General features: G+C 35.9%; 2 protein-coding genes across 2 annotated transcripts; one reads left to right on the forward strand and one right to left on the reverse strand.

Moving 5' to 3' along the window:
• Window positions 1-1,753: 1,753 nt before the first annotated feature.
• Window positions 1,754-6,252, forward strand: LOC133872566 (zinc finger CCCH domain-containing protein 30). Its single transcript, XM_062310127.1, has 2 exons — window positions 1,754-1,970; window positions 3,473-6,252. Exon 2 carries the CDS (start codon window positions 3,581-3,583, stop codon window positions 5,690-5,692), a length of 2,112 nt encoding a protein of 703 aa, XP_062166111.1. The 5' UTR covers window positions 1,754-1,970; window positions 3,473-3,580; the 3' UTR covers window positions 5,693-6,252.
• Window positions 6,253-12,438: 6,186 nt separating this feature from the next.
• On the reverse strand, window positions 12,439-25,880 carry LOC133873188 (putative pentatricopeptide repeat-containing protein At5g52630). Its single transcript, XM_062310919.1, has 15 exons — window positions 24,047-25,880; window positions 21,407-21,433; window positions 21,076-21,201; window positions 20,565-20,686; window positions 18,363-18,602; window positions 18,034-18,188; window positions 16,864-16,999; window positions 16,124-16,220; window positions 15,905-16,005; window positions 14,600-14,763; window positions 13,789-13,860; window positions 13,595-13,711; window positions 13,406-13,501; window positions 13,062-13,183; window positions 12,439-12,678 (listed from the first exon to the last, which is right to left on the reverse strand). The coding sequence occupies exons 1-15, from the start codon at window positions 25,834-25,836 to the stop codon at window positions 12,636-12,638; spliced, it is 3,408 nt and encodes a 1,135-aa protein (XP_062166903.1). The 5' UTR covers window positions 25,837-25,880; the 3' UTR covers window positions 12,439-12,635.
• Between the last annotated feature and the right edge of the window lie 577 nt (window positions 25,881-26,457).

The following is a 26,457-nucleotide window of genomic DNA, read 5'->3' on the forward strand; positions in this document are numbered from 1 at the left end:
AGAGGCCAGCATGAAAGCAACAAACTAGTTGAACTTTACACTCCATTTGATCGAACAAGACATGAACGAGGCACCGCACTGTCTTAAACCCACAGAAGCCAGAATCCAATCCTACGTAAACTTTTCCCTTTCCTTTCTTGACCCTGAATGTTCATACACGCGTCTCAGATTGCCCCAAATCTCTCTATAATCCGACCGTCCGTGGTCCATCTTATCTAGGCTTCTAATCCAGTCGAGTCAAACTGAACTTTAAAATTTTAATACCGACTCATTTATGCGATTGTTAAATTATTATATACCAACTATTAATAACTTATTATGTTATTTTAACGTACTAAACTTTATTATTAAAGTATTATAATTAATATATAATACTATATTTATTTAGTTAGTATATTATATGTTTATTATCAAAAAATGTTTTATAATAAATAAAGCAAGTGATTTGATCGAGTTTTAAACGAACTAAACTTACGAGTCTCTACGAAGCTTTGTTGAGTGAGTGAGTCAAATATGTAGTATTTACTAATAAAACAAATTTTTACAATAATAAACTAATTTCTGCACCATGGAAATCGAGTTCGAATCACTAAATCGAACAAATATCGGGCAGGTTGTGGAAATGGCTAATCTTATCCAAACATATAATTCCCCCATCTGACCCACAGTCTTTGGTCCCGAGCATGATGCACAACCTCAACACCCCCACGTTTTAATACAATTTATTTTCTTTCACTTTTTTTTTTAGTCAACTGGGGCGGCTGCAAAGGTTTTTTTTTTCCCCTGAATATGTCAATATTATTTTTCTTTTTCTTTTTTTAATTAAACAATCATTTCACCGTTTTCTGTGTCGTTGGTGCTCCACGCTTTTTCTCCCCCCCCCCTCCCTCTTTGTGATTTGACGCCACAATTAACCACAGTTGAATTGCGGCTCAGGTCCGCTCCCGTACACTTAAAACCAACGGTTCCGATCTCTCTGATTCGCGGACGCCAGGACCTTATTCTAATCCAGTTTATTCGATCCCTCGCGCACGAGCGCGCTCTGACCTGCTCCTCCGGTCACCCTACCCCGCTCCTCGTACCTTTTCACCTTCCACACCGGTTTCCAGGGACTTCCAAAGTGTGTGTGGATTGCGTTAATTAATTAATTTAATTCCACCTGCTTGTCAGGACAACGAGCTCAGGCTAACGTGTCAGCAATCTATTCGCTGTCATGGGCTAGTCTGTCTCTTTGGAAATGAAAATGGGCTAAGACACTGGGTTGCAGGTTAAAACTGTAACGAGGATGCACTGGATTGCTACCTTTCAAAATTTAACATTCATCTGGAGTGAATTTAGGTTGAATTTCCATAGAATTTGACCCAGCGACGGGGTTAAATTATTACAAGAGTGTCCGGTTCGTGTAGTCCCTTTGTATTCTACGTAACAACCAACGGTGCAACGAGTCCTTGCCACATCAGCCCGCAATTGCGTGTGTATCCAGACACCTATGTCAGAATGACCTATTTAGCCTCATCTTATTACGTGGCGTGATGCTATTGACGAATTAAAAAGTAGAAGGTACTGCACAGGAATATCCAAACCCGTGCTCAGTGCGTTTGCTTTTTTTTTATTTTGATTTTGATTTTCTCTTGTTCCGATAGGATGGGCGATATAATCAAACCCAATATATATATAATATAAAAAAAAAATCCAATATAACTTAACCTCTTTTAAAAATTAGTTTAATTAATTAATTAATTTTTTTCCCAAGAAAGAAGCCGAACATTGGAATTGGAGATGAAAGAAGAAAGAACTAGCAGCTCTCTGCGTCTCTCTCTGCTTTTCCTCATAACTTCCTTGCTCCGATAAATTTTCCCGCAGATTTTCTCGGACTTCAAACACTCACTATCCAAGCTCTTAGATCTGCTTCACAACTCAACTCAATGGCGTTTGCTTTACTTCCGTCACTGGAAAGGAAGAAAAAACTGGTAAGATTCGCTCTGACCGGAACCTCTACACTCTTAGATTGCTTTTGGACTTGGCTTGCTGTTCCTGTACTCGATCGCTCTCTCTATCAGAGTCTGAATCCGTGTGGTAAGGAAAAGTGTCTGATCACATGGAGGAGGATTCTTTTAAAGAGAGATTTCCTTGTTTTGGGTTTCGCGAACTTTCAAAGTTTTGGCTAAGTAGTTAAAGATTTGCTTCGAATCAGAGTTCATGTGCGTCTGATCCGTGCTACGGCGCTTCAAAACTATATGATTTTATTGGCTGCTATGATTGTGATTGTTGTTTCTTACATGCTTTTTCATTACTCGTAAATTTTTTTTTTCTTTTTCCTCTTCTATTTCTAAATGTCTTTTTTCTTTTCTTTCTTTCTTTCTTTCTTTCTTTTTTTTTTTTTTTTTTTTTTTTTTTTTTTTTTTTTCTTTTAATAAAAATTTGTCGGAGATAATGACTGTTGGATAACCTGCACGAAGATCGCTGCGATTGTTGCTTTGATCCTCACCGTCCGATGGATTATTTTTCTTTTATTCTGATTTTTTTTTTTTGGTGTTTGACCTCTGCCTGGTTGCCTAGAAAACGGGGAGTTGATAGAGGATATTAATTAGTCTTTTTGGTTGTTTTATTTACTTTAAACATTGTTTTTGGTCTTGGGTCCTAAACAATGAAAAGCACAAGAATTGAAATTTATTCTCTTTGTTCATCCCCCTTACAAAAATTCAATTTCTTTACTTGTCTTACCATTTCTCAGAAGCCAAATATAGAACATTTTCTCACTATTGTTTTTGGAGTAGTCTTTCGTTTCAATTCATGAGAATATACCGGTTGTAAGAAACTAGGGGAAAAAAAGAAGCAATTTTTAGGTCAACTCTACTGTAAGTAAATTTGTATATCATATCTCATCGTTTGGAGAATCTAAATCAAATATATCAAGAAAATTCTGAACCGGGATTCAGATGTTCTCTAACTCACCATGAAAAGTATACCCACTGAATTTTCTGCGCTCTATTGTACCCTGGTTGAATGTTTTTCTTGCCCTGTTATCCTTTTGGTTGAAAATCATTTATAGCATGAGTTCGGTATGTAATTAAAATCATAATCTGCATATCCCAGATTATCTAACTTAAATCTGATTACCTTATTTTTGTCTTAAAAATGTTCAAATTTATTCTTTTTCATTAAATTGTTTCACTGTCCAAAACTGGTACAGAGTCCTCATCTACAACTGGTTTGTATATTTAAACGCTATTTTCCGCCTATCCTCATACACACATCCACAGACTCTTACAGGTCTAATCGTAGATCTGTTGGTTTCTTGTGATTCTGATTCAATTTTTTTCATACCTAGTGAAAGCCTAACATAGCATTTTCAAGTGGTTTACTCTTTAGATTTCACGTACAGATATATCTATTATATATTGGAGCTTATTGGATTGAATTAATGCTAATCGTAACTTTGATTCTTATGGTTGTTAATATTTGTTTTCAGATGTCTTGCAAATGAAAGTATGTGCTGTGGATCAGAGTCCTTAAAACCCAGATTGTCTCCGGGATCAGTTCCTATTTCCATTACAAAAGTAGACCCTCCAACATAGAAATGAACCACTTGACTGTTCAAACGGAAGATACTTTTGCAAGTTTGCTTGAACTTGCCGCTAACAATGACATTGAGGGCTTCAAAAGATCGATTGAGCGTGATCCTTCCTGTATTGATGAGATTGGTCTATGGTATGGTCGGAAGAAGGGCTCAAAGCAGATGGTTAATGAGCATAGAACTCCTCTGATGGTTGCTGCTACATATGGCAGCATTGATGTCATGAAGCTGATCCTTTCTTTGTCAGATGCTGATGTCAATAGGCCCTGCAGTCTTGATAAATGCACTGCCCTTCACTGTGCTGCCTCAGGTGGGGCTGTAAATGCTGATGATGCTGTAAAATTGCTTTTAGCGTCAGGAGCCAATCCGAACTTGGTAGATGCCAATGGTCACTGTCCTATTGATGTTATCGTTGTTTCCCCAAAGCTCCAAGATATCAAATCGAATCTGGAAGAACTCCTTAAAACTAATGGTTCTGACATTGAACACAATCTGACCGTATTAACAAGCAATTTGAGTTCGAATTCTCCACCTCTTTCATCTTCCCCAGAGGACGGGTCCCCATCTGCTTCAGATTTTACTTCTTCACCAACAAAGATGAAGTTTAGGGATCATCTCCCCGTTTCTTCTGCATCAGAGAAGAAAGAATACCCTGTTGACCCATCTCTCCCTGATATCAAGAACAGCATCTATTCAACTGATGAATTCCGAATGTATTCATTCAAGGTGCGCCCTTGTTCGCGTGCCTACTCTCATGATTGGACTGAGTGCCCGTTTGTTCATCCAGGGGAAAATGCTCGAAGAAGGGATCCAAGGAAGTACCATTACAGCTGTGTCCCTTGTCCTGATTTTCGGAAGGGGGCTTGTAGACGTGGAGATATGTGTGAATATGCTCATGGGGTTTTTGAGTGCTGGCTGCACCCTGCTCAATACCGAACCCGGCTTTGCAAGGATGGTACCAATTGTGCGAGGAGAGTCTGCTTTTTTGCTCACACCTCTGAGGAACTCCGTCCATTATATGTCTCTACTGGTTCTGCTGTTCCCTCTCCTCGCTCAAGTACTTTTGGTGCCACTGCCATGGATTTTGCTGCAGCCATGAGCCTCCTACCTGGCTCCCCTTCATCGGTATCTGTCATGTCACCTACACCATTCACTCCACCCATGTCTCCATCAGCTAATGGCATGTCACACTCAGCATGGCCCCAACCAAATGTCCCAGCCTTGCATCTACCAGGAAGCAATTTTCAATCCAGTCGCTTGAGATCTTCCCTTAATGCAAGAGACATTCCTGCAGAGGACTTTGATATGTTGCCAGATTTTGATATGCCACAACAGCAGCTCTTCAATGAATCTTGTCTCTCTCAACCATCTATGAATTCTAATTCTTTGAACCGTTCTGGTCGGTTTAAAACCTTAACCCCTTCAAATCTTGATGATCTATTTTCTGCTGAGAGCTTATCTCCTCGGTATTCTGATCAAGCCTTGGCTTCAGCCGTTTTCTCCCCAACACACAAATCAGCAGTTCTCAATCAATTTCAGCACCAGCAGCAGAGCATGTTGTCACCTATCAATACAAACTTCTCCCCTAAAAATGTTGATCACCCTTTATTGCAGGCCTCTTTTGGAGTTCCATCCTCAGGGAGGATGTCTCCCCGAAATGTGGAACCTATCTCGCCAATGAGTTCTCGGGTTTCCATGTTTGCTCAACTTGAGAAGCAGCAACAGTTTCGCAGCCTCAGCTCGCGCGAACTTGGCTCCAGCTCTGCTTCCATTGTTGGGTCCCCTGTAAATTCTTGGTCAAAATGGGGATCCTCCAGTGGGAAGCCAGATTGGGCTGTTAGTACAGATGAATTTGGTAAGCTCCGCAGGTCGTCATCATTTGAGCTTGGGAACAATGGAGAGGAGCCAGATCTATCATGGGTTCAGTCACTTGTCAAAGAATCTCCAACTGATGTCAAAGAAAAGCTAGGAACACATGTCTCAGGTGTTTCAGCTACCGCATCCTCCAACGAGGGTTCGAATACGAATCCCCAAATTGAATCGGTGGATCACGCTGTGTTGGGAGCTTGGCTTGAAAAAATGCAGCTTGATAATCTTGTGGCTCAGCAGAATTGAAATCATTTTCGCTGAGTCCTGAGGTAGTTAACAACAGAAAGGTTTTGGTAAATAACATATGCCTTTTCCAGATTTTGTTGGCGGTGAGTGTGAGAAGTAACAGTAACAAAGGAAGAAATCCAGGGAGAAAGTTCGAAAAAAAGAGAAAAGAAGATTCATTTTCACCATTCATTACAATAGAAGTTAGATAGGGTGAGAATCCCTCTGGGTTACAACATTCAGAAAAGTGAACCCAGTCTAGGTGTTTTTGGTTTTTGGCGTCCAATATTTTCAAATTTTAGGTTTATATAACTGTTATTTTTTTCCCATCAAGAGCACCATGTTCAGTTAGAATGAAACTCAGATCTTAAGTTCACTTCTGTACACTGTATGGTCCGGTCCAATTTTTTGGGGTTAGAGCAGAGGATGTTGTTTTCTGATGTGTCTTGGAAGCAATAACTAGGGTTCCAGTAAATGGGAACCGATAGGCTTATGGAGATGTGATGATTCTATTATAATGATGCAACATTCAGCTAAAGCTTACTGCTTTGTTACTCCATTAATTATTACCTTTTTACTTCTTTCTATGTAGTTGCCTTTTTATTTTCTTTTTCGTTTGTGGGTTTCATTTTGTTAATCACGCTATCTCTCAGTGGCTAATCCGGATGGCCTGGGACCCCCCCGGTGTAGAGTGGTGGATTCCAAATCCTATCAGTGGGGTTGTGTGGAATGAAGGTGGATGGGGAAAATGCTATTAATATGGGTTCTCTGTATAGAATAAATCGGATTCTGAGGTTGACTCTTCAAATGGCTGGGAGATCTTACTTCGAAGAGATAACAATGGAGTCTTATTCTTCGATTTGATGCCTATCACATTCTATCCTCACGTGGGTATCATTGGGCGTGATCTATCGAAAATCGTTGTCTCTATTACACAAAGGAATTGAAGAAAAGGAGAAGTTGGGGGGGGGGGGGGGTTAGATTCTGTTTTTGTTGCGTGTTCTTCAAAATGAAGAGGATGCTGACCTGGTTGTTGAAGGGTTAAGAAAGAGAACTTTAAATCTGAATGACGAAAGATGATACTAACAGCTCAATCGTGATGTAATGGTCGTCGAGAATCCACCCCGCCGCTATATATATATATATATATATATTTTTATGAAAAATGATACAAATTTATTCTCTATTCATATTCTTTTCAAATTTACTATTAGATTTATGGAATTCACATTAGATCTTATAAATTTAATGATAGATTTAAAACTTAATTGTATGGAGATGAATAGAGGTTTTAAGTCTAACATATCTCTTTCTTTATTTATGCATATCGTTTTAGACATAAAATAAAATCCTTTGCTTCTTGAACAAAAAAGAAAAAGAAAAATACCCTTTGCTTCGTATTTTGTTTAGGAGACTTTCTTAGAAAGCGAGAGCAACCAAAGGTTCTTTTATCTTGATACAGTGTATTTTGGGCGGAAAATATTTGGGAACGTAGTATGTATTATGTGGATTGCCAAGGCCGACGTAGTAAGTGCTACATGAATTGACGCATCAATTTATTAGGAATTTATTGTAAAAAGTATAAGTAGCTGATGTGGCAAATGTTGTGTGGTATGCTATAGGAGTATTAGAGTTTGTAAGTGCCTCTTTTAAGTGGTTAATGTGTCAAGTGTCGGATTAGAATTCTCTCTAATTTTAAAGAAATTTTAGATTCTGAAATCATGTAATTTTAATTATTTTTAGGCATCGAAATATTTGAAAAATGTGAAATATTAAAAAAGTAGCATATTACAGTTGTGAATTGACTATATTCTCATCAAGTTCTTGCTTTCTATTTTGTAAAAAAGTTTTGAGGCAAAAATTATATTTTGATCTTATGAAGCGAAAATGTCTCTGCAAAAGTGAAAATGAAGTCTTATGGGAGAGAAATTCTTTCAGACAGTCTCGATAACATGCCACATTTTTAAAATGTAGAATTTTTCAAGCGTTTTAATGCATAAAAACAGCTTAAATTGCGTAATTTAAGCATCTAATTTTTTTTAAAAAAAATTGTAAAAAAACATAATCGGTTAAGATCCATATAAATTGTCACGTTAATTTATAAGATTTCAGGTTTTTTATTTTTATTTTGCACGAGAATAGAGGAATTAAAGAAAAGAAAAAGGCAGGGGAAAAAGATAGAGTAAATGGGAAAAGTGGGTAAGACAGAACAACACGAAATGGCGGGTTCTTTGATGCAACGATTTTGATGGGTGCTTTCATTCATTCTATATTCTGTTGAAAGATGATACGAAAATGATGGCATATATTTTGCCTTTTCTTCTTGTTGCATGCGTCTGTGAATATATATATATATATATAGACAGGGAAAGTAATTAAAGAGGGAGCTGCTCAGCTGGGATGAAAAGTTTTTATCACTTCTTTATTTGCCAATATTTTCCTCTTGGATCTTTACAATAAAAAGCTTTAAGCAGTGAAGCTCACTCCTACTCACCTTTCGGTGCCTTCGGTTGAGAGGCCAATTTTCTAGTCTTTTCAAGGTTCCACTATCAAATCCTAGAAAATAATTTGGAGAGGAGGAGAAATACATAAGAAATCCAGGAAAAAAAAATAAAAATAAATGTAAATATAACATGACAATATTTAATGGTCCTTTGACAGATGCATGGCTTACTGCTAAAGTGGCAAAAACAAGTCCTACTGAATGCTGACTAGTAAATTGGTGTCATCCTACACTTCACTTGGTTGTTGAAGATGATTGATTTGGACTTCTATGTAGAAAAATAAACAGCAAGAGAGAAAAGTTGGGCAAAAAATTCTCTTTGGGTATTATTCTTTTATCATAAAGAAATTGGTCGACACATACTAGTTGTTCTTCATCTTTTCCCCACTCACTCCCAAAAAATAAAAAATAATAATAATTGTTTAAGCTTTTTGGATGGTTGTGATTTTAAGAGGATATAGTCGAGAGGGTCCTGATTTCGAATAAACCCTACGTTTATGTTAAATATTCTATGTGTGTGTTGGACTTTACTTGCTGAGCGGGAGTTTACGTCTACAATTGAAGACAAATATTAGAATATTAATTAAATGATTAAATTTACCGTTTCTTATTGGCTTAAGTTTTTAGGATAGCGGTTCATTTTAATATTGACAAAATAGAATCTCCCTCTTTTACTTTTTTGTTTTCTTTCTTTGGAACTCTTTTTAAATTTCAAATAGGCCCTCTATATCCGAAAAACAAAATGTTCATTTATATAATTCAATCATACAAATTAAACTATTGTACAACATGGAAGCTTTATCACCAAGGGATTCAACTTGCATACTTGGTGCGCCAACCATGCCATACATTATTTTACAACTTTTTTGTAAAAATTTGTTTATCTATATGATAATATTGCTCATACAAGAGAGTAACAAATAGCTTATGTCATGTCCTCTGTACATATAATATAAGCTGAAAGTGCATCGTAAATAATTATAGACGTGTGGTACTCTTAACTTGTGTCCTGTGCGCACAGACACGGGATACAAATTAAAGTCGTGATAACGAGTATATATAAGAGTTTTTAACGTACTGGAGCTTATAATTAAAAGATAGCGGTTTATAAAATTAGGAAAGTTTTGATTGTAATTGCTTATGCATGGCCATATGGGGTTAGTAGATTTTCAAAATTAGGCAATTTTGAATGTCCTTCAAACCATCTGCCTCACACCTTGCCCTTGGAAAGGCATGGTAATCTTTGCGTGGAAAATGCCTTGGAGGAGTCGAAATCTATTGGCTTGTATGGTGTTAGATGGTAGGTTTTAGTGTTCTTCATGCAATTTAGTGTTAAATTATGGTGCTCAAACTCATGCCAAATTAGTTTGTCTTTGTCATTTTTGAGCTTTCCCTTTCTGGATGTTGCCATCTTCATGACCATTTTGTGTGGAAGCTTTTATGCTTTATTTATTTATTTATTTTTTTCAAACCATAATCAAAGAAATTCAAATTTCTTTCGATAGTTGTCGAGCTGTCTAAATGGAATTATTTGCATTGAAAAGTAGTAACTTATTGGACAGAAATTTCCTACAAATTGGTTTGTAAAAAATTTCATGCAAACCATATCTAAAATTGACATGTGTCCATTGACATATGAGAAGCACAAATTGTTTTAAGAACAAAAATTTCATACAAACTAGTTTGTAAAAAATTTCCTACAACCCACATATAAAAATGACATGTGTCCTTCAAAGTTCAAACATGTGAAAATCACATGTTTTTTTATTAATACTATTAAAAAAGCATATAAGAAGCACATGCTATTTAAATAACATGTGATTTTCACATGCCAAGGGATATATGTCAATCTTATATGTGAGTTGTAAGAAATTTCTGTCATTGTTTTAATAGCATGTGCTTCTCACATTTTTTTTAATAGCATAAATAAAAAGAACATATGATTCTCACATGCTTAGATGACACATGTCATTCTTATGTGTGAGTTGTATGAAATTTCTTACAAACCGGTTTATAAGAAATTTCTGTCCTTTAATATTACAAGCTTTAAATTGTGTTAAGAGTAAATTCTTTCGACCTAGTCTATTAAACTGACATCTGTCTTTAGAGTTTGTGATTTTCATATATTCTTAGTGCAACTGTGCAAATGTCAGTTCAATAGAATGTATTGAATTTTTTTTTTCAATCCAGTTTGAAAGAAAACTTTACCCGTGAAATAATCCATCCCGGGTTTGCATTCTCTTCCTTCAAAAATGGAACTCACATAATTATGACATCAGAACTTTCACAAAAACCATAAAGGATGGGGTAGGAAGTTGGTGTGGAGGTTAAAACTAAGACACCAAACAAGGACAGACCCATTATAAGGTCAGAAACCAAAATAAATAACTCTGTTCAAAATTATTGGCCCTCAAAAACAAAACCCATTCTTGGTGAGATAAAAAAAAAAAAAAAAAAAAAAAATGTATTCCAAGCAAAGTATGCTTTGCTAAATTTACAATGACTAAATTACCACTCTGCATGTAATTTTAATAAATTAATTTAGATTTTTTTTTTTTAAAAAAAAAAAAAAATAGAAATATCACAATTGAAATTTAATGTTCGTGTCAATTTGGTACCTCTACTTTTAATTTGAATAATTTAATATCCCTGCACAGTGTATTTATGACTCACCTTTCTACTGCTAAATCTAACCGATATAATTATGATATAGTTATGTGACATACCACGTCATCTATGATAGTGAAATGGCTTTACTTACCTTCACCTCTCTAATTTAGGTTACAGAATAATACTCATATTCTCTCCTTCTCACTCATTAGGTTAACTAGCCTCACCATTAATAGTAAATCCCTTTGAGAAATTACACTTATTCCGTCGATCTATCATGTTACTACTACTGCCTAATTTACAATATCTCTCATCCAATGTTTTAATTTGGTTAATGTAACCTATCGATTTATCAAATGGGTTGCAATGTCCCCTTTTTACCTTTCAAAAAGACAAAAATATTCTTAAAAATAATAATAATAATTAAAAAGGCAATTTACCCACGGCCGCACCATGAGTGTGTTGAAGGTAAAACGAGAACATTGCAAATCCAATGATAGATTTGTATGGTACACTAAATCAATTAAAAGATTTAGTTGTTGGTAATTGATTAACGAGTAAGGAAAGCAAAAACTACCAAAGAGATAGACAAAAGCCTCGTTTTTTAGGGAGGAGGGAAGCACTCCCATAGTGTTTTGGGTACTTGCTTTTAGAATCAGTAGTTTTTCACTTTTTCTTGTCCTGTTCTAAGATTGAGAAATAGATTTCTATCTTTGTTGTGATTTTTCTCATTTTGAGATCATTTTTACGTTTGTAGTTTGTATTGTGGGTAAGATTGCCATAAAGCCTACTTGAGTGAAATCGGTTTTGTTCCAGTGTGGTATAATCCCAAGGTTTGTCCAGAGGGTATTCCTACTAGGCGGCATGAAGTAACGACAGCCAGCTGGTCAAGCCTATGATGACAGGCAGAGGAGGCAACAACGGTTATGTGGCAAAGGAAACTGTTCTAACTTCCTCAGGAAGATCGAGCGTAATTGCAGAAGACGTGATCATACATGAGCAATTTCTTCTCGAGTTTTGAGGACAACAGTTTTTGTAAAATTCCAACATGGAGAATGCTATGAAGAAATTTTAGATGTATGGCTAGTTTGTTTTCCGATGTGTTTCTGGGAGACTCTATCCTTAGAGTCTAGGACTTTGTTTTCTGTAGAGCGTTTTTGCTCTATTGGTTTTAGGAATGAAATCAGATCTATTATTTCCAAAAAAAAAAAAAAAAAAATCAATTGAAAGATTAGGGGAGACATTACAAATGGGGGGATAGATTGAAGGGACTAAGTGTAGTTTCCCCTTTCATACCTATGTAAGCTCCTGTGTCAAAACATGAGGTATTTGGATTGTAATTTCTAGTGCTTGAGTTATGGTTCAAGAATTCAAGTTTATGAAAACTCATGCAACCCTAGCTCGATCTATGCTCGAGTGAACATTTTGAATGAAGTACTATAGACTCGCTCGATATAAGCTCGACTCCCACTAGATTGAACACATGTGGTGCTCAAATCGAGAGTTTGCTTGACCCTCCATGTGACTCTCGCTTGAGCGAACTAGTGTCATGCTCAAACCGAAAATTCGGTCGACATTCACTCAAGCAAGTTTGAGGCAACTTTCCATATTTATCCCAAGTTTTACCCTACTTGTATAAGCCTTGCTTGCACAATTTTCCATGAATGAGAGAGAGAATTGCATTTGTCCCCGTCAAGGTAGGAAATAACACAGGGTCACAGAAATGCTGATACATGTGCCATCCCTTAACAATTGTTCATCTTTTCCTGTTGACCTTAGAAGAAAGACAGGGCACCAATATTTGGAAGAGGGAAAACAAATAAATACTGTACAAACATTTTTAGGCAGCAATTAGCCCCTTAAAAATCTCCAAGGCCCCGTTCCAGTCCCTATCCTGCAAAAGTAGAAGCCTGAATATTGAGGTAATCTGATCTCCATTATATTTTCAGATGGTCCTGGTTAGAACCATTGCAAGAAGAAAGGAATTGAACAAAGCTCAAAGAGTTGTTGTTTGATAACATCTTTTCCTTCTTTCTTTTGTTTTCTCTTTTCAAAACAAAAACATTAACAAACAACTCAAAATACAAAACGGTCAAAACTACTTTCACATTTATATCACATCAGAACATTTTTTTCAAAAAAGAAAGTACCCTCTAAAAACATTAACAAACAGTGATTTTCAAACTTAACAAAAAGGTAAAAGCCACTCATTTTCAGGGAAAAAAAATGAGATATATAAAATGAGGGATGTAACACTCTTCCTACAAAAGAAGTTACCTCCAAAAGCCAGCAAATGCGCGCAAAGTCATATAGATAGACAAAGCAATCCAGAGACCAATAAAGCCTTGACTTGAGGATAGCATAAATAAGCAGGCTATACTCACCAATGCCACCAAAACCTGGGGACAAGGGGGAATGGAAATTATATGAGAGACTTGCATGGATAAATCTGTTGATAAAAGGAAAGTATCAGTGGTAGAATCTTTCAACCGGTTGGATATTCGATAGTGGTTGAAAGATTTAAAAATGTTCTTCTTTTTTCATTGTAAGAAACCAAACTAAGCTTTTAGGAAAAAGAAAAAAAAAATCAGTGGATGCATCGAAGTGTTTGGCAGACTTGCCATTGAGTACGCAGAATATGCAAAATCTGAAGCTCCATAGTTGATTCCATCAAAAACAAATGCCAAAGCATTGATAGGTTGAGTCACTGCAACAAACTAGATAACAAGAACAACTAAAATTATTGGGAATCATGTTAAACTGGAAAAGAACATTATTGTGGTTCAAGAAGGGAGGAAGGGAGGGAATACCGGGATGCTTAGACCTATGAGTTGCAGAACATTGATGTCCTTTGTAAATAATCTGGACGCAAATTGTAATACAACTACAAGGATGACTGAGAGCACTAGCCCCAGAACCAAGCCCAACTGCATTACAGAACCATAAGCAACACAGAATACGAAAAGCCACATAAAAAATACTTAAATCTTAAAAATCAGCAGACCTGCAGTACACGAGAAGCAGTGGCCTTGACCTTGTCGTAATCCTTCTTTGCAAATGAACTTGCAAGGATTGCCTGAAAAAAAGTTGTTGCTACAGTCAATGCTTCTGGATAGAGTTAAAGATGATAAGAAATGAAGTTGCGCAGAGCCAGTAAAGACACATCTCAGTACATGCTTAAGAGACAGTTCAACTTCTAAGAAAATACTCTGAGCCGTATGATTATAAGATGCTTCTGACAGGTTCAGAGGTCATAGCTAAGAAGAAACAGAAGTTGTTCTTTTTTCTTCTTTTTTTTTTTTTGGTTAAATGATGACTTCTAGGAAATATAAAGGCAGACAAAGTTAAGGCACCCCACAAAACCCCAAAGCTATGAAAGGAACCAATGTACATCAACACAGAATACAAATAAGGAACCCTTCTAGTTGTTGAACAACCTCCTTTGAGGCTTCCACTAACCTCCCTGGAAAGAATGTAACATTATAAGATTTATGTATCATTCTTCTTATATATCTTTCTTTTATATTTGCATTAGTTTTCTTCTTAATTTTGTTGTTGTATTGACCAACTTTGTACTTTGTCTTGATGGACCATTCTGTGAATAGCGCTCAGAATATGATCTTGAAGAGGATATGAGGAAACGTTGACAAGTCGACCACAGGTCTACTTGGATGTTGTTTAAGGTATTGTCTATTGATTTATTTCATACAATTTTCTGTCCCTTGACAAGTTGACCACGGGTCTATTGTATACAAATGTGGAAACGTGATGGTGGTAGATGTACTTGAATTTGACTGAAAAAATGTGCATCTTACTTGTCCAGCAACAGCCAACCCATCAGCAAGCAAAGAGGTTGCCAGCCAAATCTGTAGGCAAACCTGAAATGCAGCCATTGATGTTGTTCCCTGCCTTGCAGCCAATGATGCTGCTAGGGTCACACAGAATGTTACAGCTATGACCCTCACCAATAACATAAATCCTGTATCCAAACACAGGAAAATAAAATATGTTACACACCGATCAACAAGGATAGTGTATGACCATTATAGACCAGTAACGATTAGAAATTGATTGAGAAGGATATCGAAGATGATACATGGGGAAGGAAAGAACACCTAACTTGAGAAGTTCAGATCAACATTTAAAAAAAAAAAAAAAAAACTTAAAAAAGTACATTAAGAATCATAAATTAAGAGCATACGAGTCCACAGATAAAAGAAACTGATATGTGATGAAAAATACCTAGCAAATTAAATGAAACATGCACTGAGACCCAATATAGAGAAGCATATATAGGTCTTTTACTTTTCACCTAAATAGTTGGTAGTCCTATATAACTTGTATTCTTACATGAATCCTGTGACATAACTTGCACAGACGTGTGAATTTTAAGGGTCAACTATTGAGAGATGTTGCAGGTTTTGTAATTTGTCTGATACAATTTGTATCCTTACATGAATAGTTTCAATGGCAAGTTATTGAAGAAAGTTCTAATGTTTTGTGATGTCATCACACCAACTAAGAAGAGGGCCAACCCTCAAAAAGATATCAGAGACATTCACAAATCCACCATAAAACTTTCTTTGAACTTTCTCATTGATGTATGTGTGTTCCAAGCACACATGCATTTGCACACATTGTTCAAAGTTGACACTAAAGGATTTGGAATGCCATGATAAGTTGGTAACAGAGATGGATACAAGAAAACAGAAAGACCAAGCGCCAATAAAAGGCAACATTGGATGAAATAACATTTAACCACCTATTTCTTGAGGATAAATTACAACTGGAGTTTCAGATGGTAAATACATATATTTTACAGTCCAGAGTTTATGCAAACAGACTAGTTCTTGGTTCCTTTCATCATCTATTAATAAGTCCATGTAATCAAGTTCTGGCTTACACCATTTCATTAACTCTCTCCATTTAACATAAAAACATTATTCCCTATAGTCTCTAAAGGTCATGTACTAAAAAGTACATGCAGAATGGCTGGTCAGATATGTTGTAAAAAACCACCAATTTGGGGTAAAAAGTACCAAAGACGTGGATTCTTATTTTGAGCTCTGATAATGGTTTTGTGGCAGAAAAGTTACTGAAGAAAATATGGAGCCCCTCACCATTTCTAAGAAACCGGCCAAATTGTAGATCGTTGATAGTTGGAGGTAAGAGATCGACTTCTTTCATTAATCTCCACAAGAGAATCAGGGCGATTAAGTACCTATAACGGTCAGATCCCAAGTGAAAAATAGCAGTGGAAAGACCTAGGATATCAAGACAACCTGGCCCGAGTCAGGCAGGAAATATGGAAAATTAATTAGTGCAAAGGTAACACTTACTGAGAAATAACATGGGCAATGGCCGCTCCACTAACCCCCATTCGGAGCATGAAAATAAATATCGGGTCTAGAATGATGTTTGCTACATCTCCCACCACTACAGTCATAAACAAACTAATGGATAAGACTTAGCTGCAATTCAAAATGCCAAACATGGAATATATATATATATATATATATATATATATATATATATATTTTTTTTTTTTTCTTTTTAGCAAAGAGAAGACAACTAGTATCCGATTATATCAAGATTTTATTTAAAAAAGCACTTCAATGAGTAATTAAATACAATTAAGTTTATTTATTTGTAAGCATAAAATAGCTAAATACTAGCTTTGCAACTACTTAAACTTCCTTCTGCTAGTTCAATTTTGCACAATTATCGATAGCACAAATCCAACCCCCTGTCTTGGACTTAAAGGCACCAAAGATATTGATATTCTGTAAAGGGGATCCTGACACAGATCCTCAAAATGATATCCCACGGGAACAAAGGTGACTCATTTTTAATTAAAGGGATACATGTTTCAAATCCTAAACCGCAATAGTGGGAACAAAGGCTGCCTCATTTTTAATTAAAGGATGCGTGTTTCAAATCATAAACAACAACAACAAAGTGTCTTTATTTGATTATTTCCATTGGACATCCAAATACAGACTAACAAGTTCTGTTGATTTGCTAACTCCACATCAAAGTTGATGGAAATGCGAAAAAACCCAATCAAATGGGAACTTACTGGTAGCATACAAAGGAGTTTTTGTGTCCTTAAATCCTCTAAAAACCCCTTGCATAGCCAGAGAGAGAAGAACCGCTGGAGCACCAAGAGACCTCAATGTCAGGTATTGTTGGGCTGGTTTTAGCATGGGAGAATTCTACAGGAACAGAATTGTACCACAGTCATTATATGTAGATTGTAGCAATATGAACATTGGAAAAAAAAAAAAATGGAGGCTAGAGGGATTGGGAGCCTTTTTAAAACATAGAGGCGTCAAAATTTTCAACTTCTGGGGGAAAAGAATTCAACAGGTGAACTTCAAGGAGCAATATCATGTCATTGCAATGCTACAACAATTACGTTATGACTTACAAATATATCCAATCATTTTTAGCTAGCAATTAGTGTATGTCTTCGCATCAACACTCCAATAAAGAATCGGAATACCTTCCACAACAATATTAATAAGGCAAACTCTCACATGAAAGTCAAAATAAAATGATGTGAAAGGCTCTTGTTTACCATGAATTTTGGGGGATGGATTATGTCATGCGTGGGACCTGCTTGAGAATCGATATTACTTTATCTCCTAGTTTATGGTGTAATTAAGGGCTACAATAGTTATCCTTTTAATTAACAGCCATTCTAGCGCAGTCCTATAAATAACTTGTGTAAAAATTACCGATCATTTGTCAATGGTATCAAAATATGATGAACATAGTACAGCTTTTTATTGGTTGATTTCAAGAAAAAACTGAAAGCTTTTCGTATTCAATAGCAATGCCCCATAGTAAAGGCCTGCTGCATATACTTTTATTTAACATTGTCCTGAAACTAAAACTGCTAGCACAGCAAGAACAAAGAAAATGATCAGGCGAGATATCCTACAAGTTTTAAGGAAGCTCTTCTATAAGGATCTTTGGATATGTGCTCAGTGCTCAAATGATATTTGCAAGATAGTTAGTCCAAACCCAAGTTAGTCGTCAGAGTGGTCAAAAGTAAGAAAAAACAATGAGTTATCATATGTCCCATTTACTTATTAGCATTAATCTATACGGAAAAAAAAACATATAAATTCCATTGGCATAAAAGGGTCAAGGTATTCCATTTATAGAATTAGAAACACACAGGCTTTGAGAAACGACTAGCATAAAAGTCAAGTGGTTCTAGCACTAACAAGAGAAAACTTACAGAATCTATACCCATGTAGTTCAGTAGTGGTTTAGCGGAAAATATGAGGAACAAAGCTTGTATGAGCCCAAGCAGGCTAGCAATAACCAATGCTGTTGAAGCTGATGGATTATGCCTTCTGTCATTTGTTTTCCTGTACGACTTGTGCATAGACTCTGGTTGTAAAATAAGACAAAAGCCATAACACGTTAATAGGCAACAGAATAATCCAGAAACTTCACAGGGGAGGAAAAAGAAAAACTTCAAGTATATTGGAACTCCTAAGATAGCAATTATTTTTAACATGTATTCAAACAAACATAAGAAGAGGAAGAAGAGAAAAAGCACACCAACTAGTGGTAACTGCTCTGCCATTTCAATCTCCTGATTGAGTAGAGCATAACCCTTGTTGATTACTCCATTGTGATCTGCTCCAATTTCATTGTCATCTGCTTCAGTATTTAATCTTTCAGTAGCATCTTCCTCAGCTACAAAAGAGGTTGTGACACTGACAAGTGGGAATATTGCTACCTTTGATACTTGATTGAAAACAGCAATAGAAACTCCGACAGCAGCAAGCTCCACAGGACCTATATGAATAATAGCCTGATGATCAAGACCAGAACCAAACAGTAATATAATGCCACAACTTTCAACAGCCTGATGATTGATCTAGTGATAAAAATTATAGTTGAGGAACTTGTCACAGCACGTATTAAGCATATCTGTAACTGTTGGACAAGAATTAAAAGGAAAATGTTTTTGGTTGATCAAAATGCCTCAAGAAGCTACTTGGAGTTGGAGGAAAATCCTTAAACTTAGAGAAGTCGCTAAAACCTTCTTGAAGGTTAGGGTTGGTGATGGTAGCAACATTTTCCTTTGGTTGGATTTATGGCATCCGGATGGAACTCTCTATGACCTATATAGGACCATAGGTACAGAGTTGTTTATGATGCTAGAAGTAAACTTGATGCTAAGCTTTCAAGTGTTATTAGAGGTAGCAATTGGAATTGGTTACCTGCCAGATCTGAGGCTTTGGTTAAGATTCAGAGAAGCCTTCATTTGATTCAATTGGGGGCCGAGACACTCCTATATGGATGGCTTGAAATTCCAATATCTATTCAAGTAGAGGAACTTGGGAGGCACTAAGAGAAAAGCTACCAATAGTTGCTTGGTGGAGTTTGGTTTGGTTTTCATTAGCCATTCCAAAACACTCTTTTATTCTTTGGTTGGCTATCAAGTACAGCCTTTCTACTGGAGATAGAATTCTGAATTGGGGAGCAAAAGGAGAAGTTATGTTTTGTAGAGGTTGTATTGAATGCCGGGATCATTTGTTTTTTGGCTGTGGATATCGCAAGAGAATTTGGCAAGCTATCATGAAGAAACATAATCAGGATAATATTCCTATGGGAAGATATTCTAAGTAAGGGAGTGAAAGAACGGAGGGGAAAGAGCCTAAAAGCAATTATTTGTAGATTTGGCTTGGGGCTCAGTGATATACCATATATGGAGGCAGAGAAATGATGTCAGATTTGGGAACTCTTTAATCTATGGGGAAATGATTCAAAAGATTTGTTGGGAGGTTAGAACTAGAATTCTATGGATGGGCCAATTTAATGGTAATGGGGAGAATATGGCTCTTTGTGCTAATTGGGATATCCCAACTTCTGTTCTGATCCAAGTCTGGTTGACTGTTGGCTGTAAGCTTCACTGCTTGATGATTATTTTGCTGGAAGCTTCACTGCTTTATGTTGGCTCTGCTGCTGTTCAATCTGGGCGTATGCTGCATGTGTATAGCTGCTGGATAGCAGAAGGAGGAAGCTTAGTACAGATAAGTTGTTCCTTTGTTTGTATAGGGTTCTGGGTCGTTCTTTGTTTGTATAGGCTGATTGTTTGGAGCAGTATCTTTGTATAGTGGTACTGCTCTTTGTTGCACTGAGATAGGCTTTGTTGTTGGTAGTTCGTTGGGGATGGGTTTGCTGATTGTTGTGAGGCCTAATGGCCTTGGGGATTTAGCAGGTTTCTGCTAGTGTATTGTACTTCTTTGTTTGGTGTTAATAGAAATTCATTCATCGAAAAAAGAACTAATGACACCATGCACATATAAGGAGAAAATGAGTCAATGGACAGTACCCAATCACAATAAAATTGAGAGAAGTGCTACACATCCCAATTTTTTTTTCCCCAAAATTTGGTTCCCAAATGATGTGTCATAATCTCATGTGATCTATCATTTGAGGAAATGTGTCATCACCACATAGGATGATGACACATCATTTGGGAATCACTTTTAGGGATAAAAATTTGGGAAGTAGAGCATTTCCCTAAAATTGATACATATGCACATAAATCAGCTAACCTTCTCCAGACGGTAAGGCAATACATCCTACAAAAATATAATACTAAGAACTGGTCTAATACGTAAGTAAGAGACTTCCAAAATCTTCACCTAAGATGCATAGCATCATCCTTAACATAAGATTCAACAACTTGAACAGAAGTAGAAACTATGACAAAACACAATGCAAATGCTTTCTGAAATAAGCATAAACCTATATGGCCAATGAATGCTGTGTCTATTAGAGAAGCAATAGGGTCTGCTGTTAAAGCCAGCGCTGATGGGAGGGCAATCTGCATTATTTCCTTGCCCAGCTCATCGTTTCTGAATACATTCCTGAAAATGCCATTGAAAGTTGCAAGTTGAACATTTAAATCAATTTCTCAGCCAAAAGAAAATTAAATCAGTTAAGAACTCAAATAAAAGAAAACAAAGTGCCTGATGGACAGGCAAAAAAAAGAAAGTAGTTTTACACTTCAGTCATATCGGTAGGTAAGAAGACCATACTTCATATTTGATTGAATCAAACACCTATGATTGGGAATTTCTCAATGAGATTAACTATCAGTTTAAATAAAGAAAAAATATAAACCAACAATGTTTTATATAAAAACGACAACTGCTATAACAACACCAGTGGCCAGTGGCAGTGCCCAGACAATAACCCAAAAAAGCTTACTACACTAGGAACATAAGAATCAAGATATAACCAATGAATATCCCACCTTGTGTCTTTGAAGAACAGAAAGAGGGGCATCTTTCCCAAGCTTTTCCACCCACATGAAACGGCCTCCAAGGCCATCACGACCCGAATGGCCCTTACACCTCCAGTATATGGAATCAAATATCGTCTGCCTCAGAAAGAAAGATTCTATTTTTTGTTTCTTTCTTTCTGAGCGTTTAGGAAGGAGAGATTCATATCAAGAACACACAAGAACCAAGTAAAGTGGCTTCCCAGAAATTCAGCTCATTTGAATGAAATGAAGAATGCTTAATTGGGAAGTAAATTGTAATGGTGGGTGGATATTCCATTTCAGAGAGAGCTAAGCGTCTTACCCCAGATAGTCGAATCCTGCAATCAACCTCCCTCAGTTCCGAACACCCAGCAATAATTATAAATATTCTGGCTTCGGACAGACAGACTGACAGAGACATCAGACATTAAAATTTGATTACAATGGCACCCATTTAACGAAAGTTTGAAGATATTATTATTATTTTTTTTTTTGGAAAAGAACAAATAATCTATTCAAACTATCATTTAATTGTGAGAGTATTTTTCAAACTATCAATTATGTTAATATAATTGCTCAAACTATTAAAAAAATATCAATATATTTCTTAAAACTAACAAAAAGATAAAAATATCATAAAATTTTTTAATAAGACAAAAATGTCCTTAAAAAATAATAAAAATTTAAAATTTAAAAAATTATGTTTTCAAAAATTAATTAAATAAATAACGAAAAAAAAAATGATATTTAAAAAAAACAAAAAAATAATTGAAAATTATAAAAATAATTTATTATTATTATTTTAATAATAATTTTTTAAATCCTATTTTTAAAAGAAAAGAAAAAGAAAAAGAAAATTTTATTCATTTTCTATATATTGACTTGTTTGAATACTATAGGAGTTTAGGATTTTTCTCACATGATTTATTCTTTTAGTTATATTCAATAATTTAATACAGAAAATTGAAATTGATTTTTTTTTAAACGAAATATTTGAACATTTCATTGACTAAAAAACTCATAAAACTCTTACATCACAAAACATAAAGCTATGCAAAATCATAAACACATACTATGAGGTTACATAGTCATAAATACAAATAAAATTCTTACAATAAAATATTATCTATGACTTTTATCTTCCGCTAACCCATCTACTTCGAGCAAACTAATCTCTTGTATCAAAATCTTTATTAGTTACAAGAAAATTATTAGTTATGAGTTTTTTTTTTGTACAAAATAAAAAGATTAATTAAATTACTTTTTAAATATTACATAGATAAAACAATATTGGAACAAGCACCACTTAAATTGAATGGCTCACAGTATTGAACAAAATTAACGGTAGTCCGGGTTTGTATTTGGAAAAGAGTTTTCTTGACCACAACATTTAAAAAAAAAAAAAAAAAAAAAAAAAAAAAAAAAAAAAAATCAACAAATAAATTTTAGATTTCGTTATTAAAAAATAATTTGTAGTCCTTCAAAGAAATTCCTAAGCCTGCCACCCACGGGGTCCCATACAACTATACAAGCACGAAAGTCGAAACAAAGTAACCATTAAACAAGAAACAAAATACTGCCGTTTTAATATAAAAGATTAAAAGACTTAAAAAATATATATATAATTGCGTACAAAATCACTTAATAAATTGGTTTAACATACCTTTAATAAACCCCAAAAAAATAAACAATTGTAGTGACAACCACGTGGGGATTTTTGTAATCAACTTCGATTTTAAGAATTGTCTAGCATATAATTAAGAATGATTATAGTTTTAAAATATTAATAAAGCAAGTTGGAAAAATTATTTGAAATATATATATTTCTTTTAAATAAAGACCAACAAATATGTATATGTATATTTAAATAACAAAAATAGCTCAGAACCTTACACATGCATCTGTCTTGTTCTTTGGCTAGAACAACCTTCCTTGGATGGGGAAACAAGACGAAGAATTTATTAAACCAATTTCACAAGCCCTATTTTGTCAGTCAAAAAGGGGGTTTGGTGTCTTTATATAATACAAGCAAGTCCTCGCGATTCTCTGATTCAACCATGCTTCTCTTTTTTTCTCTATTGATACTGGATCAAGTTACTTTTCTATTGGTACCAGAAGCTTCAAGCTTTGAATCCTCTCTACTTCTCTGACCAAAAAAATGATATTAAAAAAATAAAATAATAATAATAATAAATCCTCTAGACGTCTATAAACCTCTTCTGATACTCACCATTGTGGGCAGAATTAGAGATTTAAGTGGGAAGGGTAAAATTTAAGAAATTTCAGAAAGTTCTAATTGTAATTTGATTAGTTGTTCTAGATTAATAGCATAAATGTAGCTAATACTTTCTCGTATGTGATTTTAGGAAACTTCAGTTGTAACTTGAATAATCATTTTAAGATGATAGTACAGGCAATCTAGGCTAGGAGGCCTCACAAGCAATGGCATCTTCTTCTTCTCTTCTTTTATTATTATTTTTTTTCATTAGAGATGGCATCTTGGTCTTGTATGTTTACCTACAAATGGCTGGACCACACACTCTTGATATACAGTCGGTGGAACTTGTGCTCGACCATTCAAAAAGATAAGAGTCAAGATACCCCATGAGAAACCATTTCATAGTGTATGGAAGAAATGGAGATGCGAGACCATCTGAAAAGATTCAATGGCCAAAGAATGATATAGACAACAAGATGACAAATAAAGAATGGAAAAGTATTCCAACCGAAAAAGAAACAACATTTACCAGAGTTAGCTCAAATGGTTGACTTATTTGGTTAATACTACGAGATTCGTTGTTCTAGTCTTCACTCAACCGATACATGATTCTTACGGGCGGAGTCATGTATCCGGAGTTTACTCCGCAAAAATGGGTCACGAAGCGGCCTTGCTCTAAAAGGGTACCAAGTCATTTTTTTTTTTTTTAAAAAAAAAAAAATCCTGTAATTGTTTGCCTGTCACCAATAATCTCCACAAGTGCATTTACCATCCTCAAATCTATGGAACCGGTTATTATCCCTCACAATGATCACTCGTCCAGTGCACTTTGACATAAACTTGATTGCGGTATGACAATCACCACAAACACGCAAGTTCTTCATAACCCTGATTGGCCTTTGAGGCGGAAAGGTAATGAGCCCAAATGCAATGGCTAGTCTTTCACTGTGATCCCAAATTGCCCGTTTTTTCTCTTCACCATCCACTTCTCGAAGCACAAAACTTGTGTCTGGAACATAACCAGCTCTCTCCATTTCCTCCCCTAGTTCTTCCAACTTCTGATAAATCTCTTTAGTTTTCACATTAGATCTATCCCCAGAAGCAAATGTGTGAACTCTGTTTCCTTCCTCAACCCAGCTCAAACCTGTTTCCTTCTTCTTCCCGCGGTCCCTTAGCATCTTCCTGGCTTTGGCTGCGTCCTCATATCTTCCAGCAGCAGCGTAAGCATTAGACAGTAGCACGTGTATGCCTGGGCTCACAGGACCCAACTCAAAGACTTTATCAGCGGCAAAGGCTGCCAATTCAGTATCCCCATGGATTCTACACCCGGTCAATAAAGCTCCCCATACAGATTCTGTTGGCTCCATGGACATTTCCTTAATAATCGAAACTGCATCCTGCAATTTTCCAGCACGGCCAAGCAAGTCCACCATGGAAGTATAATGCTGATCACCTGGCTCGATTCCATACTCCTTCATTCGCTCAAAGTAAAATTGGCCCTTTTCAACTAACCCCGCATGGCTACAAGCATAAAGCATACACAAAAAAGTGATGAAATTTGGCTTCATCCCTAAACCTTCCATCTCTTTAAACAGCTCAAAAGCTCTATCTGTGTGCACATGCTGAGCACAAGCTATTAGCATTGCATTCCAGAAACCAAGATTCCTAACGGGGATCTCGCCATATACCAAATAAGCTCCCTCGATGACTCCACACTTAGAGTACAACGAAACCAATGAACTACCTACAAAGGCCGACTTATCAAAGCATGTCTTAAAGCACAACCCATGAATTTGCCTCCCCAATTCCAGTAGCGTCAAATTGCCACAAACCCGTATAACACTCGAAAATGTAAAATCATTGACATCCAAATTTTCAAACAAAGCTTGCTTAAACAATCTCAAAGCCTCCTCATCCACACCCAACTGAGAATACCCATATATCATCCCACTCCAGGAAACCACATTCTTCTCAGGCATTTCATCAAACATCTTCCGAGCATATCCAATTTCTCCGCACTTGGCATACATGTCAACCATTGAGCTCCCCACAAACACATCAAATTCATAACCAGTCTTCACAGCAAGGCAATGCACAGACTGCCCAACATCGCATCTCGACAAAATCGCGCACGACTTGGTCGCGCTCGGTAAAATATGGTCGTCGGGTCGAACCTCAGTACCCAGCATTCGCCGAAAGAAGTCGAGGGCAAGTAACGGAAGCTCATTCTGCGCAAAGGATGAGATAACGGAGCTCCAAGTGGTGGACGACTTACGTGGGGCGTCGTCGAAAACTTGGCGGGCAAGGAGGGGGAGTTGGGACTTGGAATAGAAGTTGATGAGGTGGTGGTATAGGAGAGGGATGGCTTGGAGGCCTGATTTGATGATGTAAGCGTGGAGTTGAAGGCCCTTTGGGAGGGACCTGGAGTGCGTTAGGGAGAGGAGGAGGTTGCAAACGTGCCTGTAGTTTTGTTCAAAGCTGTGTTGGTTCAGAGGGTTTTGTGGGGGTTTTGGGAGTGTGATGTTGGGTGTCATTTGGACTCTGGAGGAGTCTTTTGGGGGAGTGGGTGAAGCATTAGACCCAGGGCCGCGCTTGAATTCGATTTGCTTAATAAAAGAGTCGGTTGTAAACACAAAATTAAACTCGAATATTTAATAAACTATATTCATGTAAATTTAACTTTGGCTCCTATAATTTTATTTTTCTTATTTTTATAGCATTACGTAGTCAAAACATTTTAAATAAAAAGGAATTATCTGTCTTATATAATATATATAGTTTGAATTATTATTATTGTAAGTCTTGATATAAATGTGTATGTATAAAGAGATGTGATACATTTACAACTTTTGTAAATTCTTGTACAATTCTAACAACATTTTTTTTTTCCTTCAAATTAACTATTGAATCTATTTTTTACATGTGAGTCCTAAAAAAAAATTGTTAGAGTTATACAGAAGTTTTAAACGTATTATTTCTTATGTATATATTTAAATATATGTATGTGTATGCATAATAAATTTGCATACATACTATAAAATCAATCATATAAATTTAGACCGGATTATTTAAGAATTAAATTAAATGATAAAATCTTAATAATTATTAATTAACTAATAAGTAATATGGATTTATAAAATAAAAATAAACAATAA

This window comes from Alnus glutinosa, chromosome 7 (assembly GCF_958979055.1).
Source record: "Alnus glutinosa chromosome 7, dhAlnGlut1.1, whole genome shotgun sequence".
Taxonomy (NCBI): domain Eukaryota; kingdom Viridiplantae; phylum Streptophyta; class Magnoliopsida; order Fagales; family Betulaceae; genus Alnus; species Alnus glutinosa.